The 23,548-nt window shown below is 34.8% G+C and overlaps 2 protein-coding genes and 1 non-coding gene across 3 annotated transcripts; 2 read left to right on the plus strand and 1 right to left on the minus strand.

Annotated features, from left to right (window-relative positions):
* The first annotated feature begins 8,443 nt into the window (after positions 1 to 8,443).
* LOC141723809 (early light-induced protein 1, chloroplastic-like) lies at positions 8,444 to 9,749 on the plus strand. The gene is made up of 3 exons (XM_074525712.1): positions 8,444 to 8,672; positions 9,006 to 9,068; positions 9,306 to 9,749. The coding sequence occupies exons 1-3, from the start codon at positions 8,520 to 8,522 to the stop codon at positions 9,648 to 9,650; spliced, it is 561 nt and encodes a 186-aa protein (XP_074381813.1). The 5' UTR covers positions 8,444 to 8,519; the 3' UTR covers positions 9,651 to 9,749.
* A 231-nt stretch (positions 9,750 to 9,980) lies between these two features.
* On the plus strand, positions 9,981 to 10,054 carry TRNAV-AAC (transfer RNA valine (anticodon AAC)). Its single transcript has one exon. It is a non-coding gene; the product is annotated as a tRNA-Val (tRNA).
* A 921-nt stretch (positions 10,055 to 10,975) lies between these two features.
* On the minus strand, positions 10,976 to 21,029 carry LOC141676516 (uncharacterized). The gene is made up of 18 exons (XM_074482180.1): positions 20,635 to 21,029; positions 19,331 to 19,570; positions 17,384 to 17,447; positions 17,167 to 17,296; positions 16,929 to 17,073; positions 16,436 to 16,681; positions 16,284 to 16,362; positions 15,507 to 15,609; positions 14,411 to 14,536; positions 14,209 to 14,322; positions 13,730 to 13,848; positions 13,460 to 13,550; positions 12,975 to 13,067; positions 12,771 to 12,860; positions 12,461 to 12,580; positions 12,279 to 12,370; positions 11,989 to 12,046; positions 10,976 to 11,198 (listed from the first exon to the last, which is right to left on the minus strand). The coding sequence occupies exons 1-18, from the start codon at positions 20,810 to 20,812 to the stop codon at positions 11,112 to 11,114; spliced, it is 2,175 nt and encodes a 724-aa protein (XP_074338281.1). The 5' UTR covers positions 20,813 to 21,029; the 3' UTR covers positions 10,976 to 11,111.
* Between the last annotated feature and the right edge of the window lie 2,519 nt (positions 21,030 to 23,548).

Genomic DNA, 23,548 nt, shown 5'->3' on the forward strand with positions numbered 1-23,548 from the left:
TTACGTGAAACAAACACAAAACCACCACAAAAACTACACACAACCCCACAATCACATAAACTTGATCTCAAAATGACTAATCAGTTATAATATTCAAAGAAAAAACAAAATTCGAAGCAAACTCACACAAAAAGAAGGCATGCAAAGCGAAAATCACAAGAAGAGTAGGAGGGAGTGCATGGACATACAAGAAAAAAGAAAAATGTAGAGGCTTCAAGTCAGAAAAGCTCCAAGAATCTTTAATGAAATCTCTGGGTTTTTTTTGCTCTCAACTGTGTATTCGTGTAAAAGAAAATAGAAGAAAGGTGTGCAAGTATTTATGGGGGAAGGAGAGAAAGGAGAAATGCGAACAGTTTTTGGGTAAAAAGACAACGTGGCCACGTGGCCGCTTCCCATTCGTCTACAAAAAATAATTGCACAACAGTTATTATCCCCCTGTCACGGTAATTATTGCAAAGGCACATATTTTCAGAAAAAAAGAGGGGGAAGAAATGTTTATTACACGCAAATATATATATACACATCTGTGAAACCTGTTGGAATTCCAACAGACTCCTGACACCCCAGATTTTCCTCCATTACTTTTCAGAGTTCGGTTAAATCAAGTACAGCCTGCCTTATCCATCCATTCTTTTCCCAAAATTTTAAAACCAAGTCAACCCCGGAATCTCATATCCATAAGACCCCAGAGTTAGGGGCAACAAATCAAAGAAAAACCCCAATTTTTTCTTCTAAGTAGTTCAAGGAACCCCACCTTGGAGACAAATTAAAGAAACTACCCAAGTCAACCCCGCAATCTCATATCCATAAGACCCCGAGATTAGGGGCAACAAATTAAAGAAAAACCCCAAATTTTTCTTCTATGTAGTTCAAGGAACCCCAACTTAGACACAAATCAAAACGACTAGCCAAGTCAACCCTGGAATCTCATATTCATAAGACCCCGGGGCTAGGGGCAAAAAAATCAAAGAAAAACCCCAAAATTTTCTTCTAAGTAGTTCGAGGAACCCCACCTTGGACACAAATCAAAGAAACTACCCAAGTCAACCCCGAAATCTCATATCCATAAGATCTCGAAGTTATGGGGCAACAAACCAACGAAAAACACCAAATTTTTCTTTTAAGTAGTTCAAGGAACCCCACCTTGGACACAAATCAAAGAAACTACCCAAGTCAACCCCGGAATCTCATATCCATAAGACCCCGGGGTTCGGGGCAGCAAATCAAAGAAAAACCCCAAAATTTTCTTTTAAGTAGTTCAAGGAACCCCACCTTGGACACAAATCAAAGCGACTAGCCAAGTCAACCCTAGAATCTCATATCCATAAGACCCCGGGTTTAGGGGCAACAAATCAAAGAAAAACCCCAAAAAAAATTCTAAGTAGTTCAAGGAATCCAACTTGGACAAAAATCAAAGAAACTACCCAAGTGAACCTCAGAATCTCATATCCTTAAGACCCGGGGTTTGGGGCAACAAATCAAAAAAAATCCCAAATTTTTCTTCTAAGTAGTACAAGGAAAACAAATTTACTCCCCCATCCGGAAAACCCGCATAAGGGAGTGTGAGGAAAATGATAGCCCATATTAGTTTAGGCCCAACAAGAGGAGCCCAGAACCCAATTAACAAGTGACTAGAGGGCTCCCAGACACGTGGCAACATCCCCACCGTCCAGGTGGCCCGGATCTGGAACCTTCCAACGGTCCGGATCCAGGGACACGTTGGCCCATCACGGCCGTCCACGCGTTCCTCAATCCAGAACTCATCACGGTCCAATTCCAAGGTATAAACCCCTAAACCCTAATGGGAAACCTATAAAATGCTGACCAAAAGGTGTATTGGGGGTTACGGAATTCTTACTACACACATACACACACCGTTATATATCTGTTTAATTCCTATATTTAAATAGTGCTTGACAAGTTCCAAATCTTGACATCTAATGCGGAAGCCGTGGAGATAGTGCTACTCACGACAAAAACCTATTATACTTACACTACTAGAAAAACCGGCTAAATTCAACCGATTAAATTCAACCGGCCGTAAATTCAACCGGATCCAGTTGAATACGCAGTCAAGATGATATGAGCTTTGACCCAAACTTAATTTCAACCGGACAAATTCAACCGACACTAAATTCAACCGAATAAAATCAACCGATGTCAAATTCAACTGTATCCGGTTGATTTTGGACAAGCAATTATTTCAGAAAGCGGGAAACTTCCCACCGAAAAGATAAAATCAACCGTTTAAATTCAACCGAAATAAATTCAACAGTTTCTAGTTAAATTTGTATAAAGCTCTTTTCGTTTAAGCGGGAAACTTCCCTCCAAAAAATAGTTTCAGCCGATTAAATTTAACTGAAATAAATTCAACCGTTTCTGGTTGAATTTGTATAAGACTCTTTTCATTTAAGCGGGAAATTTCCCACCAAATTGTAAATTCAACCAATACTAAATCCGGTTGAATTTATATTTGCGAGAGTCTTATCTGTACTTTATTTTTGGGTTATAAAAACAACAGAATGTGGTTGTTTTTAATAAAAATGCTGATTTTATAAGAAATGACAAATAACTATATATTGATTTCTAAAAGTAATGTATGATAAAAAAGACATCTAAATGTACAGTTTAAAATTATATGAGCCAATACTAACAATAAAACTAGTAACCTTTATAATTATGAATTTGTATTCAACTACTCAGTCAACTCCTTTAATAAAAAAATAACAAGTATTTAATAATTTTTATAAATTCATAAAAAATTAGTATGGAGTTAATTATGCATGTGTCCCCTAAATAGTAACAAAGACTTGATTTTATAAAAAATTAAATTTTTTTAAGGTCCGTGTTACTATTTAAATATAAAAAATTATTCTATTTATTTTTAAAGTCATCAAGAAACCAAGAAATATACTTTAAAGTTTATTCTAACTAATAATAGCAAAAGGTATAGTAATTAGCTGCTCAATGAATCAGTGACACATTTATTTACAAGCCACCTAACCCTTATTTTCAACCATTTTTGGTTGAATTTATTTCATAAATTTGTAAACCCTACTGTCAGTATCCTTTCTTTTTCGTTGTCTCCATTTTCCTTTTGCCTCTTTACAATTTTCTCTCATATCTTTGCCTCCCTCAAACTTCAATTTTGCCAATTTTCATGTCAAGTAAGTTTTGTTTCATAATTATTTTAGATCTTGTTGTGATAATTGTATCAATTTTGTTAGTTATGCCAATATTACATGCTTTTTTGTATAAATTGATGTTGACTATCTTACTTAGATTGAAAAAATTATTGTTATTATTACTTGTTATTAAATATGTTAAAATAATTGAGAAATAATGAGCTATAAATTGATACTATCAATTATATTAATTATTGAGAAATATATAAGTTATTATTTATATAAATAAATAATAATTTATATATATAATAATTAGCTTCTTGGTTTTACTACAATTACTAAATTAAATTACATGCAATATTTTTAGATGTCATCCGATCGAAGATGGATGAATGAGAGGTTCGATGCAAGAAATAATATAACGGGGGAATACAAACTTGGTGTACAAAATTTTATTAGAGTTGCTTTAAAAGGGGATGTTGATTCAAAGGGGAGGATAAGATGTCCATGTAAAGAGTGTGGAAATATATGGTATAAGTTACCTGATAATGTAACTTATGATTTGTATCGACACGGCATTATGGAGTCATACACTAGATGGATTTTTCATGGTGAGAAGGATAACTCCGGTGTTGAAGGCGAGACTTGTAGAGATGATGATATGTATGATGCGCATGACATGCTTAGAGACTTTGCAGATGCACATGAAAATTTTGGGAATGGTGAGGAGGAACCCAATGCAACAGCAAAAAACTTTTATGATATGTTGGATGGTGCTTCTGAACCACTTTATCCAAATTGCTCTAGTTCTACCACTTTATCATTCGTGAACAAGTTGTTGTATTTTAAGAACAAACATGGTTGTAGTAATAAGGGGTTTGATGAGTTACTTCAACTTATTGGATCAGTTTTTCCCGAGAACCACAATCTACCCGAGACCTATTATGATGTGAAAAAGATGATAAGTGGATTGAATATGGGATACGAAAAGATTGATGCTTGTGAGAATGATTGCATGTTATTTTACAAGGAAAACAGTAAGAAGACATGTTGTGACATATGTCATACAAATCGATTTAAGGATCGAAAAGATAGTGAGAAGAAGTCGATTCCAAGAAAGATCTTGCGATACTTTCCACTAGTACCGAGACTACAACGTTTATACATGTCTGAGCAAACTGCTAAGTGTATGACGTGGCACCATGACAGAGTTGTAGTTGAAGGTCAATTATCTCATGCAGCAGATGGAGATGAATGGAAAGCCTTTGATGCTAGATTTCCGAGGTTTGCAAAAGAGGCACGGAATATCAGACTTGGCCTTTCTAGTGATGGATTTGACCCATTTCGTGATCCACTAGCAAGGGATTACACTGTATGGCCTGTGGTTATGGTTGTTTATAACCTTCCACCATCTATGTGCATGAAAGCTCCATACATGTTCATGCCTCTCATTATTCCCGGTCCCACTGATCCTACAAAAGACCTACATGTTTATCTCCGTCCGTTAATTGATGAACTGAAGATGTTATGGCATACAGGGGTGGAGACATATGATAGGTCATCACGCATAAATTTTCAGATGAGGGCAGCACTAATGTGGACGATTAGCGACTTTCCAGCACTTGCAATGTTAAGTGGATGGTCAACAAAGGGTACATTATCATGTCATGTATGTAGTGGAGACGTTAAAGGCTTTCAACTCAAGAATGGTGGTAAAACTTCTTTCTTTGGCACTGCTCGATATTTTTTGGAACCGGGTGATCCTTTGAGGAATAGCACAAAGTTTGGAAAACGAGAGGTACGATCTTTCAAAATTATGCTTCAAATTATTCCTCTGTTCTCTATTAGTACATCATAATATAATTTTATTTAATTTTCACATAAATCTGTGCAATCCAGATTTAAAAATTTTCCTACCTATGTGAGTTCTACTACACCTAATTTTTCCTACTGTTTCGGACTTCAGATTTTTAATTAACATTTAGTCCTGCTTATTCTAAAAAATATTGCTTACTCTAGGCTGTTAGTATGTGTTGTGATACAATATATGCTCATGTATGTGATGGCTTCTGGTCCTCCAATTGTATTAATGGTTTATGTATTATAGGTTGTTATGGAGCGTGATATGCAAGAGGGAAGTTCTCAGGAGGGCAATGTACCATCTCAGGAATCTCAAAGAAAACGGGAAGTCGAGCAATTATTGGAGGTTAATCCTTCAAAAAAGGGAAAAGTGGTTATGTTTCCACGTCATTCACTTTCGGAGCTTCTTGGAATGGACAGGGTTGTCAAATATACAAATTCTAAGTCTACTCTAGCTTGCATTCCAGAACGCATTCCAAGCAGTGCATATAATATTATTGGGAAAGTCATGACAGAGGTGACCAACATGGTTGAGGCACTAGAGGAGATAGAGGTGACACGTGCTAGACTTGACAAAGAGGTGCAGAACTTGGCTACTCGTGCTTTTCCAAACAGAGATGATCCTGCTTCTAAAATTTTATGGGAAGAGTATATCCGTATAGCAGCACAAATGGCATCTCCTCTATTTGAGCGTTATAAAAAGACTATTCGAGAGGTAATGATACAAACATAATGCTTTTATATGATATTGTAGCCAAGAACTAGTTTTGCTACAAGGTTAATTAAACATTTGATTTAGCTAAATTATAAGCACTTGCAGAAAGATGAACATGGATATGCTTTCAGTTTGAGTTTGTCGTATTTATTCTTTTAGTTGTTGTTGTGTCTTAGAGTTGAAGTGTGATTCTTGCTCATACATGAAATAGTTTGTTAAAATGTTCGCATGTTACTTTAAAATAGTCTAACCTTTAACCAAATTGATCTCAATGTTAACTGGTACCTTCATGATTGAAAAGGTGATAATGTACTTCCATGCGAGAATATGTAATTAGACTAACACCTTGATGTCATTTTACTTAAATATTAACTCTTTGCATAACCTGCCCCCCCTAACAACTAGTTTTGCTACTACGTTAAACATTTGATTATTATCTGATACATCGAAATTGTGAGCACTCGTAGAGAGATCGATGAACATGTATGTGTTTGAGTATGCCGTATTTATGCTTTTAGTTGCTGATTTGTCTTAGAGTTGAATAGTGATTTTTGGTGATACGCGAGATAGTTTGTTAAAATGTTGTATGTTGTTTTAAAATTAATCTAACCTTTAATCAAATTGATCTCAATGTTACCTCGTACCTTCAAGATTATAAATATAATAATTTACTTCTATCCAAGAACATATAATTAGCCTAGAACCTTAATGTCATTTCATAGCCAAGAACTAGTTTTGCTATTAGGTTAACCATAATGTTGTTATATGTTTTGTAGCCAAGAATTAGTGCTCATAGTTTTATATGATTTTGATATCTCCCTCGCTTTTATATGATTTTTAATAGTTAAATAATTGTGCATTATTTTTGTAACCTGGTTGAGTCTCACTGCTAATTTACCGGAACCAAGTTAATTAGAAGTTGTATTAACAAAATGCAATTCTGGTGTTCAAGTGATAAAGTCTGCATATTATTGTGTACAAAGTTAGTATTATTAAATTTGGAAGTTTTTGAATACATATTTGTGTAATTTCTGTAGTTGTAAAAAATAGAAAATATAATAAAAAGAAATAGAGGAGTTATTTAGGAAGGTTGTTAACAATATTTTCGCCTCAGTGTTAGAACAGATTTTCACTCCAGTGAGCAAAATCTGAGACACTTGGATTTTTAATTTTATTCAGTGAGCTCTAGCTCTTGCAGGTCTAGCTCTTGCAGGAGATATACATATATCAATTCTTTATGTCATTTTTTCTTGTGGTTGTTTTAATAATTTTGTTGTATTGTACATTTTTATTATTTTTTGACTAATGCTGCTTTAAACTACAAGCTAAATTCATTTAACCTGTATTATTTAGATACATATAAGTAGTTAACTATTTTGATGAATATGAGCAAAAGCTGTCTACCTTTATTGTTGACAACCTAGTCTAAACAGATTGTCTGATTCTTATTTGCAGAATAATGCATCAGATCATGTGGAGCTGCAGGAAGATGACAATGATATCCATTTAGAGGAGTTGGAGACCCGCTTCCCTGTTTAGGCTGAAGATAATTGTTTGTGATATCTTTGGTCTGAGAACCTTTTAAAACATTTTCTTGTGTTTAAAAAATTTTAGTACTTATTTTAATCTAGACATGGAAGGTATCGAGCTAATCCAACATTATGTATGATTTGGTAATATGTATGGATTTTATTTTGGACCTATTTCTTGATGGTTTTTGTTGCGGTAATAATCATGTCTTATGTATATATTAGAATTGTATAGGCATCAACTGCAAAAAAATTATATGATGTAGTATATGGTTAAGCAACTTCAACATGATCTAGTTGAATTTAACACACGGGGCCTAAAAGTTATCAATTACATTTGGTTGTTTTTGGGAGGACTAAAACTAACAAGATTTGGTTGAATATAATATACAGACACATGGTAAGATAATATAATCCACGAAAAGTGGTTGATTTTAAAAAATTAAAATTCAACGATTTTCGGTTGATTTTACCATCATTGGCGGGAAATTTTTTTCAGGGTGAAATTTAAATTTTGAAATTTAAATTTTGAAGTTCAATTTTTTTGAAATGACTAAATTTATTTTCAACTAGAGATGGTTGAAATAAGTCTCACTAAAATCAACGGGAAACGGTTGAATATAAACTTAAATTCAACCGGATTGCTAATTTCAACGGCCTTAAGTTCAACGGGAAGGTTCCGGTTGAATTTATATTAAAATCAACCACTTCCGGTTGAAATTATTCTAAATTCAACCGGATTTTTCCGGTTGCTTTTACCCGCTTTTACTGTAGTGTTAAAAAATTTTAAAGTAATATGATTACAATTAAAAAAATTATTATTTAAACGAGTTTATTACTTTATCATATAAAAATACATTTTAAAATCAGAAAAAAATATTATTTTAGAGAGAAATTAATTTATCGATTATTATTTTATCGAGATAATGCAAGCAGTATGTGTGAGGACAATGTCTTCAAAGCTTGTGGTCACTCAATGCCAAAGTCAGGATACGAAAACTGATCGAGCGATGACACTTCACATTACAAGCCGCAGAGTCAAGTGTGTTCTATTTTCTGGCTATTAAACACTCCACGTCGTACAGCTCCAAAAACTTGTGTGCACATTAATCCTAAAACTACAACGTGGAGACCTAATTGGCGCCATGCTGCATGCACTTTTCTTCTATATATATTCATCTTCCTTGGACCTTTTTTTTAAAGCATCTCACTTGGCTACTATAAGCAAATTCTTGAGCCTGCAATCAAACCTTTAAGCATTTCATACTAATATAGGATCACATATACACAATGGCCTCATCAGTTGTTATGCAATCTATCCTAGCCTCTTCGAAAACTCCAGGCGTAAACGGAATAAGGCTTAGCCTTATTCCGGCTAAGTATGCGTTTGCGCCGTCTATGTCTAGGGGTGCATGTAGCCTGCGAATTAGGTGCATGGCAAAGGTACGCAGTACTGCATGTTTTTTTATAGATAATTGGTGTTATATAGTAAAAGCAAAGAAATTAGTGATGCTTTTTTATTTGCTATAAGAGTAATGTTATACATACTTGTTAATCTATGTGAAAATTGTTACTGGTGCTTTGCAAGGGTCACGAGTTTAGGAGGTCTTGGTCGAAATCAGTTTATAATATCTACTGCATAATTATACTTTCATACATAGAACATTTGAAAATTTTGGGGTCTTTGGAGCGCAAGACTTGTTCGCCTATGAACACGGCCACATCAGAAGCTTTGTTTAATTTTTTTTGTTTCTAATTACTATGCATTGTATGTAGGATGGTCAAAAGAAGGAATCAAGCCCAGCAAGTACTATCCCAACTCCTCAACCCAAACCTAAGGTAATTACTATATATTATTGTTAAATTTAGTATAATGAACAAAAAGAATGTAGTACTCATAAGTTTAACTCAATTTGACTGGCTTCTACGTTCTAACTCTTAATAACGGTGAACCGCCTGCATACACAAAATCTCCAACGATCAAAATGAGTGAATTTTATAATTTTCAGTGTTTAGGATGTGACCATGGTCTTTTTATAAATTAACGGAGGCATTACAAATTTTTATATCTTACAGGCAAGCACAAGTTTTTTCGATGTGCTAGCATTCAGTGGACCTGCACCAGAAAGAATCAACGGGAGGCTTGCGATGATCGGATTCGTTGCAGCTATGGCAGTGGAAGTATCCAATGGCCAGGACGTATTTTCGCAGATATCCAACGGTGGTGTTCCCTGGTTCCTGGGAACAAGTGTGTTATTAACACTGGCATCATTAGTACCATTGTTTAAAGGAGTTAGTGTTCAGTCAAAATCAGGAGGTTTAATGACTTCTGACGCTGAAATGTGGAATGGTAGATTTGCTATGTTAGGTCTGGTTGCTCTGGCCTTTACTGAGTACCTTAAGGGCAGTGCTCTTGTTTAAATTAATCAAGAATATATATATATGTATATGGTTGATTCCTATTTCAAGCCTTCTACCTGGTGTAATTTATATATGAGATCATTTAAATGATTGTTTCATTAGCAATGATATAAGTTATCTTCTTGTCTTGATTCTAAAATTTCTCCTACTATGAAAAAGTTTTGCTACATAACCAATAGCGTAGTGCTAGAATTACCAAATTAAGTATCAATTTTTTTTCACAAATGACGTGTTAGTGATGATTTGATTATTTGGAATAATTATATTGACCTCTGGTATGATTCAAAATAGTAATTAAGGATCAAGAATTTTGAACAATCAAACACATATGGTTTCGTGGTGTAGTTGGTTATCACGTCTGTCTAACACACAGACGGTCCCCGGTTCGAGCCCGGGCGAAGCCATTCACTAGTTTTGCATTTTTTGATTCTTCAGTTAAAAGAAAAGAACTTGACCATTTTTGCATCAATGTTTAGTTTTTAGTCGATTCCTGGAACCAAAAATTCCTCATCATTAAGCCTTACTCTATACCTCAAGTTTGTAGTCTGTAAAAGTAACTGTGCAAACTACACTTGAACCAATCTACAATCGTCCAAAATCAGAAGAAAAATAATAATCTCTTTTAAGATCTATTTACACAGAATTAGTACAGATTAATATGATATTATAATCGATTACTATATATATTCATGTTATACTTTAAGTCTTTAACACATCATTAGTATAGATTAATCTGATATTATAATGGAGTTACCATCATAATTGGATCATGGTCGAAATTTTGTTATGAAATTTTACATCCAATAATAACTAAACATATATAACTGCATAAAAATATATTGCGCATTTTATTTATATGCTTTTTCATCCCGCGGTCTTTCTTTAAGGTTTATTCATCATTTGAATCACTCCCTCTCCCTGTCTGTGAGGCACTGTTGGTACATGCACATTAAAAAATGATATAGTCGAGAATAGCGACTGCTTTCTAGCTTGTATAAGCACGATTGAGTGCAAGATATTTCAAGCAGAGTTTACATATATGAAGGCTTGGGCACCAATTCGATTTTATATGACAGAATCCCTGTATATTTCTAGTTGGAGAAAGCTGCGACATTATACCAATAGCGTCGAGACCAAAATTTAATCAAGATATACCAAAAACATTTTTACGTTACTTCAGACCACATCCGACTATAAACGAGATGGCTGGCTGATGTTTAGATACATTATTCTGGGAAAAAAATTGACGGCAATTCCCTCTATTGCTAATACGTCCTAAAAATGGATGTGGATAATCGACAAAAAAATGATAGAATGAAAGAACCTATAACAAAAGACCCTATATAGATGGAGATATATGTACATACATATGTGTAAGTATAACAGGAAGACATCTCTACTATTTTCACGTAATACTTACTTTTGCATACCCATCCTCTGAACTACTTCTAAAATTACAAGTCATACAACTCGAGCAAGTTCAACTTTTCCGTCATTTACATTGTTTTCATCCTTATCAGCCTCCCCGGATGTGTAACTAATATGTTCCTAAAGAAAAAACAGTGTTAGTATGTCGCTTATAAAGTATGAGAATCTCTAATGCATAAATGAAGAAGTGACAGGCATGTTACTATTAAAAAAAATTATCATTTCTAATGTTTGCTAAATCTTAATGGTTGGCCAAGGATGGTGTTCTCATTCTACAATTCTGGAGTTCTATACTGATAATAATTGTTTGTTATGGTGGCTAGTCAAGGTGCCACTTCAGTGATAACTGAAGACCAGGCAGTACCAAATTATTGAAATAATTTGCTCGAGAGCACTTATGATCGCACGGTATGCTAATAGGCATCAGGTGATTAAGGTGGGAACATTCTCATTTGCAAGGCTGTATAGCCAAGTTACAGTTCATGTATCTTCCATATTCAAACCTTAAAGTTTTATTTGTTTTTCTGTAGAACAAAAACTATATAAAGTGCTCGGGTGTGGCCGTAAGTACTGGAGAGAAACATCTAAACAATTCATAATCTGGTCACTGTTGAGTATGTGGAGTCTTCCTACAAATTACATATATATTCTTTTGCAACCGGAAATCCATAAGATCAATATTAAAAATTTATGATCCCAACTGTCATGGCTGGCTTGACTTGTTCAACTTCAAATAATTGCCTTAATTGATTCTTTTCTTTGTTCTCACGTGATTGTTTTCACTATTATAATCCTGAATAGTAACCTGGCCCCAAAGACCAAGGGTAACAACCAATTGATCAATGTGATGTAGGACCCATCCCTAAAGTTACAGCTAAGTTAACTAGCCAAAGTACTAGATAATACTTACTTCCAAAGGGATGTCAACTGGGAACAGATTTATGCTCTTGGGATTAAACCTGAAAGCACTGCAAAAAGGAAATCGCATGGACGGATTGAAATAATTAGAAGTCGGGATGAGAACAAATAAAATATACAAGTTACATTCAACATTAATTCCTTAAATCCGGAAATAATAGGTGATCATCACAGGTATGTCTAATTAATCAAATAAGATGGAGTAAATTTATGCTCGGTCCAAAAAATATTTACAACTTTAAAGCCACTTGAAAAAAAGAGTGGAAGAAGATGAAAAATTACCTGCAAGTCAAAACAAGTTGCCACACATAAGGAATGAAGAATTCCTCTGGGTGACTCTCTTGTTCATATGTAAAGCGCAATTGAGTGAACATCTGTAGGAGAATAGGTAAAAAGATAGATTGAGAAAAAAGAGAATTTAAGAATCAACTGACCTTTAAATTATAATATAACACTATATATACCTTCATTCCTTCACCTCGCCATGATCTGCAATTGACGATTATGACTTGAAGTACTTTCTCCACTGACCATTCGCCTTCCAGTTTTTGGGCATCAATGCGGCTATTGAAAAAATCTAATACCTGCAAAAGCAGAAACTTAATCAGCTTGTCGGCTAGTAAGGAATTATACACAAAAATACATGAATACTTAGCACAATATTATATTAATAAAATGTCAAATAAACTATACATGCTAGAAAGAAAAGGCATCATTTATCTCTGTGGAAAATTGAGAGAGAATAATATTAAAAGTGAAAGCTTCAAGACATACAGTAAAAATGTTCTCAAGCAGCTCATTAAAGCGTGGATGAGACTTGAAAGGTAGAAAGATCTCCTGCCGCTGTAATATTGCATAAACAACCTAGACCAATGTAGATAGTCAAGAATGGCCATGAAGACAACATAAATTTTATTTTATTATAATGGACAAAGGCCTTAACAAAGCAGTAGCAAGTACAAGGCAATGTGACGATACCTCAGGATTTCGCGGCAAGGCATAAGTCAGAATCACATTTAATATTTCAAGTACGATCCTCAGGAAATCTGTGTAAATATGCAGTTCTGAGGACTGCCAGAGAAGAAAATTCCAGCTTTAACGCACAAATTTTGAATGACAGTTACAGAAAGATACTTAGGTTGTGTTCGCTTGGATGTAATAAAATAGAATTTGAAAAGAATGAAATTTGATTAAATATGTTAGCACAAGTATCCATTGCTTCCCCTATAAAAAAAAAGTATCCATTTCTTCCTCCATTCCGTTCCAAAGTTTCTCTATTTCCTCCCAATCTCATCAGAAATTATTTGCAGCGCTCATATTTTGGGCCTTGTCCCTGTAAGTTTCTATCATACCTCGTATGTTCTTTAGATATTATTATTTAAATTATCCTCACATTCCTTTACTTTCAGGAGAACACAACCTAGTATCTCAAGAATTATGAAGTAGGAGAAGAGTGTACTGACTGCCATGTCGTCTGTGACATTGTCACCATCCTCTGATTCGCCATTGAAAGAATGCATTTTATTATTTTTCATCTCTGCTAATTTTGTGTATCTGAATTGTAAAACACATCAAGCCATAAACATAAACCCAATTACGAAGATAACTAGTAAAAAAAAAACTCAAGAAAGCTATTATTCCAAACTGATTAGATACGCATACAATGATACAAACGAAGTTGATTGCGTTAAAGAAATATAGAAATACTCAAGTTCGCATATGGAAAAGAATACCTTCGTGAAAGCATATCAAATAAGCTAACTAAAAGTTGTGAAGCATATGCACTCAGGTGATGGACATGAGGTGCCATGTTTGCCAAAGTTGCTAGACAGTTCGTATGAAGATACACATCCTGTCAAAAATTAAAGGAACATATGTTAAAATACAAATAATACTAAAAACTTACACCAGCTAATTGAGATGATTTGTATGTCATGATGCATGAACTTATGTCAATGTACATGTCAAATTTACTGATGCTACGATATAACGATAGTTACTTGGTGCCAACAAAGTTTAACAGATTGGAATTCCTGGCTCTTTAAAGATTGCTGATAATGAAAACTAATGTTTAGCAATTAATATGTATAAAAGAATGCTACCTTCCACGTTACATGAAACAACCCATGTATTAATCATAGTAAGTCTGACAAAAAATACTAAAAAAATAGCAGAACATATACTGGTACTATATAGAGACATCGGTAAATACCCGCAGTTTAGACTGGTTGTTCTTTAGAGTTCTTATAAGGATTATGACCATGAGAGAGCCAAGAGTACTGTTATGAAGAAGACGCTCTTTGTACCATGGGACAGTAGGGAGCACCTGGGCAAAAATGTTAAATATTAAGTATTTCTTTCAAGTTCAGAGGCCGCCGTGAGCCAGTGATATAAAAAAGAAATGCCAGACTTACCAGCTTGTGAACACTAGCATTAAAAGAGGAGTCCTGACTTAGTATAAGAAGGATGACCAGCACCATATAGATTTGATTAGATTTCCTACTTGCAGGATTATAAAGTGTTTCCAGCAATGGTATCAACTGCGATTTGATAAAGTACAAAGATTAGTGAAAGCTGCATGCAGGTGATGTAATTTTAATAACAAATTCATTCACTGGTGAAAAGTAAGGATATAAAAAACAACTGTAGCTCAGGCTAATTATAAAATTGTCTGGGGGGCTAGTGTTTATGTTGATCATAATTCGTAAACATTTTTCATCACAAACCAATTATTTATTTTGATATTAACATCAGACATTTCAGAATACTTGCCACTTGGATCTACAGTTGAGGGAAAAAAGAAAGAACAGTTGGAAGTTGGAGTTGGGACTGAAGTCTGAATGATGTGACAGCGCTCATTCCTGTTCTCCAACAATTTACCTTTCATACTTAAAAATCCATGTCTCCTTTGGCATGAAATTATAGGTTTATTACTTGATTAGAAATGTAAATCTACCTAATGTGTAGTCCTAATCTGTTGAATAAGCAAGGACTCAAGGTCTACTTTCGGCAATCCCACACTTAGAATACTTTATTAAATATTAAAAAAGTACAGATAAACATTAATAAATATCTTAAATTACCTGCAAATCACACTACAAAAGTATAGAAATTATTATTCCATAACTCTTGATTTTATAACCCAAATGTTAATAAGACAGGATGAATAGTAATCATGCATGTTACCATATTTATAGTTGAAGTAGTGAATAACCGAAGGATCAGCTTAGTTCTTTATATATGCAAAATAAAAAAGTATGGTGCCTATATTGGAGTAGAAGTAAAAAATAAATATCAATCAAAAGGCATCGAGCTTAAATCTCAAAAAGGTGGTACTGAACTCAAAGGCTCATGCATTTCAAGTCGCTGAGAAACCTAGATAGAACAAAGGAAGAATACTTTAGTTTGAGGGATATGATGTTTATCAAGGGTCCGGCGACATGCATGTCAGACTATTATGACGCTAAATGTGAGTTTAACTAAATATAGACAGGAGGATGTTGTGTGTACCAATGTTTCTAGATCTGTCCGCACCAAGACATACTCAAGAAAGTCTGCATTTCCATGTACTAACGAGTACAGCAGAAGAACAGCACCTTCATCTGCCAATGACCTGAAAAGACTTAAGCTATTAGGCCAACTTCATATAAACATAGAGATAAAGGTATAGAAATATGTCACAGGTTTGCGTGTGCTGAAGATCGATCAGTCGCAGGCTTGTACCAGGAGACCAGTACAACACAAAGTCGCAAACCCTCAGGAAGCATTTAGTAAGTTCATAACCGATGAGTTTTAACCGCCGTAGTGCATTAAAAAGTAGAATCTACGTAAAGACTCACTTCAGCAGGCAGTAAATGGAAGACAAATGTTTGATCATGTCAAGCCACAGGCTACGTGATAATCTCAGAGAGGAGTAATGGGCCAGTGAAAAGACGACAATATAATACGTTAATTGCAAATTAATGGTTTTAATATCAGCAAAACCTATAAAATCATTATATATCAACAGATTCTACCAAACAATTTGTCTTTATTAACAACCATTGCAGTATAATATTTTACATGAATCTTCAATCACATTCTACAATATTATATAGACTATTTTAGATATAGGCACGGGCGTAAGGCATACATATATCTAGAGGGGGTACATTTGATGAGTTTGTTTTCTATTTATTAGACAAAAACTAAAGCGAAAGATGTCAATTAGAGAAGCATGAGAAGCTCCCAACATTAATTTGCCCAATGCATTTACCATAAAAGCATAAAATTTATGGTAAAACTTACATGCCAAGACTATCGAAGAGGGAAGCGAAAGGTATAGAAGGGCCATGGTGTGCATTTCCCTCGACATCAGCACGATCAACTGCAAGCAGGTATTTCACCAAGTATAAACATACATTCAAAGAAGTGCAGGATTATTGAATTAAGTTTCTTACATTCAACATCCCTCGCGCACTCCAAGGCCTTGCAGTAGGGATTTTCAGAGAGATAAATTTCTTCTTTCAGGACAGAATCTAAATTTGCATCGTCATCAACCTTTAATTTACCGGGTTCAACTATAACACATCTCCGGAAGTGAATGAGAGCAAGTAATACATTAAGACTGCTCTCAGCTAATGGACTTTTCGAAGTTTCACCACTTGGACTGCCAATGTAAGAGAACGGCAGCAACACCAAATTTGCTGCATATAATGAAACTATAAGGCCGTGCTTTTTTGGAAAGATTCAAAATTGATTTTTTTGTGCCATAAACAAAAAAACAAGTGAATGCGAAAAAATGAAGGAAAATGAAAAAATTCAAAAAATTAATAAATTGCAAAATGTTGGAAATTATTCACCTATCTTTCAAAGCATGGCAAAATATGAATTACAGAAAAAAAAAAGTCACACAAGACTGCTTAATACATATGAAGTTAAAAACCAAATTACCAGCAGCAGAACGGACTCTATGCAAAACACCTGGATGACTGTCTTCCGCAAATATAGCATAAGAAGCACTATTAGAAGGAAACTGAGGCCGTGTAATGTAGTTAAGTAGCAGCCTGCGAACAACCAGACCAACTATATATTCTTTCTGCATATATAGTAACAGCTAAATTAACAAAAAGTCATACTAAAAAGTAAAAACTGTCAAGTTTAACATAGTGCAATATTTTGTCCTCTTAACCTGAACCATTGCTGCATCTGTAAATGGGTGGGCATCTTCTGGACCTGGTGACGGCCCAGAAAGAAGCTGAGTTGACATGGAGACAAGCATGAAGTTGAGTAATTCATAGTGGAGGATATATGTGTCCGCACTTGAAACACGTAAAAACAAATGAAATTAATAAAAAAAATGAACTGCCATTAGACAAAAAGAATAAAGAGAAGTCCACAGCACATACCTTACATCTACTAATCCAATAAATCTAAGAGCACCATGCAAAACAAAATGTTCTAAACTTTCATCTGCATTAAAACAAACATAAAGTCTTTAGTCAACATTGCCATACAAACAGTCAACCAAATATAATTTGATCTGAAAAGTAAAGAGAGGCCAATAACAGATAAATGTGGCTCCTAGGGGATTCAAATTATGTCCAATAATGACTTAATAACATAAAGTGCTGTTCATTTACGTACACAACTTGTACTTAGAGACTAGGGCTTAAGCCTTTAAAACTTTTTATTTTTCAGACCCTGATTTGAAAAATTAAATTCATAATAAGAACAGTTTAACATGATAATTTTTACTAGAAGTACTTGAATGCATACACTTGGACAGGCAAAAACTCAAGAATCAGTCAAATGACACTTTTACTAGTGCTAAAACAAATTATCTCAACTCATTTTGCAGTTTTGAAACTTGATACAGGCGATTTTAGTATCAATTAAAAATGAAATTGATGGAAAATTTACAAAATAACAATAATAGTAGTAAAAGGATTTTCGATACATGTTTTAACTGAAAGTTACCATTTTCACCTTTGGAACGATTTTAAAACAAGTTTTCTTGTAATCAAAATACGATTCTGTCGTAGAAATATGAAATATCTAATAACATTCTAATACATAACTACAGGAGAAATACTTGCACAATAGAAGTCTTAAATCATCATAAAATAGTTAAAATTTTCACATCACTTTATTTCCAATCTTAGGTTTCATCATTATTGCCATTAAGATGCAATGTTTCCGCTTCTTCAAATCAAAGTTTTCACAGATCCAACAAAACAGTAATTAAGAGACCACTCCGCGTATCACAGATTTGGAAAATAAGTATGGTCACAAAACAGCGGTTTGAGAAAGAGTGTGTATAAGCTCCAGAATGCACCAACTTGGTAGATATTTCCAACAGGGAAAATTAGAAACCAAGAGATACGACATCTTGGCTTTGAAGGGTGTTTATCCTGTACAATACCATTACTAGTTTTATTCATTCTTAAGGCTTATTCAAGTGAATTATAGAACACAGGACACGTCATCAAATAACAGCAAAATGAAAAACATGAAGACTGGGGATTTTACAAAATGCAGATATGTTCTGCCATGAATTGGTCCTTTGTGAGATATAAACCAAGTTTTTATTTCAGACAAGTGACAGGGATCAGCCCGTATTTGTTTACTATTGGAATTTATTTATTATTTTTCTAAATGTTTAATATTAAACTTGTCTGATTTAGTTTATAGATTATATTTAGTTTACCTGTTTTGAGCCTTATTCCTTCGGGGATTTACTGATTCTATTTCAAAGCATAATTATTATTTATTTCTCAATTTTATTAAGATCTATCGCCTTTCCTTAAGCGGTTGGATAATTCTTATAGTATTGGTTGTTCTGCAGTTCAATCGCTAAAGATTGATACCTTTAATAATTTCAACTATTGTCCTACATCAATAAGGCAGTGTTCTCTCGTGTTTTCTCCTTTCCCCAAATTTTTTATTCTAAAATCAAGATCAAAATTAAACCTAAAATAAAATCTTCAAAAATCACCGACTGCTTAAAGCATCTTTAAAACTAAAAATTTCTTTTTTAATTTGAAAATCCTGTAGTCTGTAAAAAATAATGATCGTAAGTTTAAGCCTGTATAGAATCTAATACTTAGGTCACGTTACTGACAATAAATGCACTAGACAAACACAATCTTAATTCTCAATTGCCTCTCTTTCATACAGGAGAGGTTTCTGGGTAACTGAAATCAATTGTATAAAGATGCATCTTAAATTCCACATACCATTTACTCATCCCAAGTAATATATATTTTATATATGTTAACAGTCAAAAATAATAAAAAGCTTAGAATTCTGCATGTTTAAAAACAAAGAATTGAGCACCATTATAGTGCAGTTACCTCTGGGGAAACTATCAGGTAGCTCCTCAATACCATCCACGGACAGGCATAGTTCCTCAAATATATTACCTTTTGAATTTTCAATTAAGTGCTTGAGGAAAACAGATGAGATGTGAAGTGCATTTACAGCTTTGTTCAAGGCCACAGATGAACCACCAGAAGATGATATTAATTCATGTAAACACCATCCGAGGTGGATCAAGATCTTGGCAAGATGCCTTGTAACACAATTGTTCTGAGCTGCGCAATTCAAAATAGAGTCCCATATCAAAAACATGTACAGAGGTCGGTGTTCATTTCAGGATACTGGAAGGTAAGAAGGGAAAAGCATGTGACTTGCACACATGTTGCTCAGTCCGAAAATTAACTACCTGAAAACTTCAGAAAGGTTCCAATCACAAGCTTCAATCTCTCACTCTATAGTCTATACACATATTACAAATATATGTGTGTGTTCGTGCGTGTGTGCGTGCTTTTTTACAGGGCACAAGACCCCTATGGTATGAGAAGCCTGACAATATTCAGGTTACGATTTTCCCCATAAATCGTAAACTATAACTATTCTGCAATGATAGTAACATATATGGTAGACTATAACTATTCTGCAATGATAGTAACATAACTAAAGAAACTAATAAACGCCGAGTGTTAATACAGAATAAAATCATTGCTCCATGCCTGCTCCCAACAACTAACCAAGTCCAGCTACTCCAGCATAGTTCTTCCTAACTAAACAAAGTTCAAATGTCAATTCCTAACAACATTACTCAACCTCTATTAGAACGATTCAACTTGCAACTTATTAAGTCCTAAACAATTCATACTAGCTCGAGTATAACCCTAAGACGCTCGACTAATCACGGTATCCTACTATCCTTAATTCTTACTCTCCACCAATTCATTTCACTTATCTCACATTATGATCTCGAAAATACCATAACAAAATTCATACTATCTCGGGAGTATAAGCCTAAGACACTCGATTAATCACATTATCCTAAATCCTTACTCTCTACCAATTCCTCTCACTTATCTCACATTACGATCTCAAAAAAACATCATAACAAAATTCATACTAGCTCGAGAGCATTAGCCTAAGACACTCCCCTAATCACAGTATCCTAAATTATTACTCTCTACCAATTCTTTTACCAACTCACATTACAATCTCGAAAAAACACCAAAAAATCGATGCACGCACAAATTGACAATATAAAACTTAATTCCACAATTAACATACCAATTAAAACACAAATCACACAAAATTCAACTTATCGAAACAAAAACAACAAAAAATCACCTACCGAAAATTTCGCAAGCTTCGTTCATACGATGCGAAGGCCACCGTAGATCAACCGGAAGCTGCAGCAACTGCTGCCAGTACTCTGACATTATCGGAAACGACTTATCACCGACGAAAGTTCCAATCAGGTACTCCGCCGTGTCCTGTGGCCTCCGCGGCGATGACGGCACGCCTCCCATAGCACCGACACTGAGATTTTTTTTGGATCTTAAATGTGAGAGAGAGATAGCGAGAGAGAGAGAGATAGCGAGATAGCGAGAGAGAGAGAGAGAGAGATGGTTGTATGTATAGGTTGTAGTGTTGTACGTATATGTTTGATTTGTATGTATAGAAGTGCACAGGGACTTTGCAGCATCACCAATTTTGAACACGATAGACGCGTGGTTGAGTACAAAACAAATGCTTACGTTATAATTCGAGTGTAATTTAATTTTTTTACAAATGCTTCTCCAACCTTTGCCTAAATATTATTTCAAAAATTATTTTTTTATAAAAATGTTATTATTTTTTTCCCGGAAAAAGAGATGATATTATTGATAATTCAAATCATTTGCTAATACATGAATAAGTTATGGGTGGACATTCTCCATATCCCAGGTACGATGAGCTAATAAACTAGAGTATCTCGCTATGGAGTGAGTTACTTTATTTACGGATTGCCTCACAAATTTTAAGGTTACATCACGTAATTTTAAATCAACAAGAAGTTCTATGCCGTCAACAATTACCCTCCCCATGTACGAGAAGTTAATTGATGAACATCGGATGGCCTGAACTACTCCTAAACAATCAGTCTTAATCTCCACCTTCTCCTAGTCTTTAGATTTCACCCAACTCAAAACTTCTCTTATCTCGATGGCTTCTGCGAGGTCAGGATTCAATATGTCTTGTTTATAACTTGACTGAGCTTCTATCAGAGTTCCTGTATGATCTCTGGCCACCATAGCGTAACTGTAAGAATTGGATTCATCAAAAATTGCTGCATCAGTGTTTACCTTAACTGTTCCTTGTTGTGGTTGTCTCCACTGCACATCGCCACATCGCCATCCGATTGAGTTAAGAACCCAATAGTAGAGTCGAACGACTTATCTTGAGCACTTTCTCAATTGTTAAGGACATGTACACCTTATTTAACAATCTCCCCACAATCCTTTCCTTTTTGCTTCCAAACAATATCATTTCTGTTTTTCCAAATGTTTCAGGCGACCCTAAAGATTTTATTAGTCATATTTCTTTGACTATGTTGTACCACTTCCTCTGCCCAGACATGTATATTCATATTTTCGTACACTATAGGAGTATAGCCCAGATACTGCCAGCACTTCATTGCTAAAGGACAGGTGACTATCACATGAGCAGTCGATTCTTCAACCAAATTGCAAACTGGACACATACTATCTAACACCACTATTTTCCGCAACAAACGATCGTTTGATGGTAAACATCCTCTGATTGATCTCCACAGGAAATGCTTCACCTTTAGAGGGATCCTCAAGTTCCAAATTTTGGTCCAGAATTTAAAAGAATTACTGGCTTGATCTATTCTTGTTCTATCTCGAATCAGGGCATAAGCACTCTTTACAGAGTAAACTCCCATCTTATCATTCCTCCAAAACCATGAATCAGCATCTACTCGTCGAATAGGAATTGATAAAATCAGGTTGGCATCTCTGGAATTGAAGATATCATGTATTAAGTATGTGTCCCAGGAGTCCTGATCCATTGACATTAAAGATGGAACTTTGCTTCCTTTAAGAGCTTCGTTTTCAGTTTGTATATAAGGATCCATGTCGCATGGAAGCCTGGGCTCATGCAAAATATTAATATTCATTCCACTACCCACTCGACAACCAAGACCTGCTTTCAATAGCTCCTGAGATGTTAGGACGCTTCTCCAAACATAACTTGGATTCGCTCCAAGTTTAGCTGTAAGAAAATTCTCACCAGGATAATATCTCGCTTTATAAATTTTGCCAACCATATTGCCAGGCTTCATGGTTAGTCTCTACGCTTGCTTCCCCAAGAGAGCTAAATTAAAGTCGTGTAATTTTCGAAAACCTAAGACACCTTCAGACTTTTTCGTGCACATACGATCCCACGATATCCAGTGTATTCCTTTCGGTTTATTTACTGAGCTCCTCCACCAATACTTACACATCAAGCTTTCTAACTCGGTGCAAAAACTCTTAGGCGGTAGAAAAACGCTCATGGCATAGGTTGGGAGCGCTTGAGGCCCTGTTTTAATAAACAATCCCCCCCCCCCCCCGATAATTGTTTCTTATCCCATCCTTCAATACAATTTTGCATACGATTTTTAAGATACCCGAAAACAGCACTTTTGTTTCACCCTATACAATTAGGAAGACCCGAGTAAGTGATGACCTCTTTCACTTCATGATTCGTATTGCAGCTAAAAAACACAGAGGACTTTGCTTGATTTATTTTCTACCCTGACGCTTTTTCATAAACTTTTGCTCTGTCATATCTGCATTTGCTTTACAGTAAATATAAGTCATCATCAAAAAATATGTGAGTTAAAACTGGAACACCTCTTGCCACTTTAATTCCTGTCATCAGATTCCTCCTCTCATAGTCGTTAACTAGAGCTGTGAGTCCCTCCATACAAATTTGAAACAGATACGAGGATAGAGGGTCTCCTTGTCTAATGCCTCGACTTGGAATAATTGAACCAACCTCCTTTCCATAATGGGTGATTTTTATACTTCACTGACGTTACACACTCCAGAAATAGAGATATCAACTTTTCCTCAAAACCTAAATTCTTTAGCATTGCCTTCAAAAAGCTCAACTCCACACGATCGTAGGCTTTACTCATATCTAACTTCAGAGCCATCCAACCAGTTTTTCCAACAACTTTTCATTTCATGTAGTGCATGATTTCGTAAGAAATCATT

The sequence above is a fragment of the Apium graveolens genome, chromosome 1 (assembly GCF_009905375.1).
Source record: "Apium graveolens cultivar Ventura chromosome 1, ASM990537v1, whole genome shotgun sequence".
Lineage (NCBI taxonomy): Eukaryota > Viridiplantae > Streptophyta > Magnoliopsida > Apiales > Apiaceae > Apium > Apium graveolens.

Bases quoted from the DNA above. Each gene is read 5' to 3' on its own strand.
- LOC141676516 (XM_074482180.1), bottom strand. From the start codon at position 20,812: ATGGGAGGCGTGCCGTCATCGCCGCGGAGGCCACAGGACACGGCGGAG. The intron at 16,682-16,928 runs GTAATTTGGTTT...CATTATATGCAG, and splicing joins TAGAGTCCGTTCTGCTGCTG to CAAATTTGGTGTTGCTGCCG. The intron at 12,581-12,770 runs GTATGTCTTGAA...CTGCTTTTGCAG, and splicing joins TGCTTGAGAACATTTTTACT to GTATTAGATTTTTTCAATAG.
- LOC141723809 (XM_074525712.1), top strand. From the start codon at position 8,520: ATGGCCTCATCAGTTGTTATGCAATCTATCCTAGCCTCTTCGAAAACT. The intron at 8,673-9,005 runs GTACGCAGTACT...CATTGTATGTAG, and splicing joins GAATTAGGTGCATGGCAAAG to GATGGTCAAAAGAAGGAATC. The intron at 9,069-9,305 runs GTAATTACTATA...TATATCTTACAG, and splicing joins CTCCTCAACCCAAACCTAAG to GCAAGCACAAGTTTTTTCGA.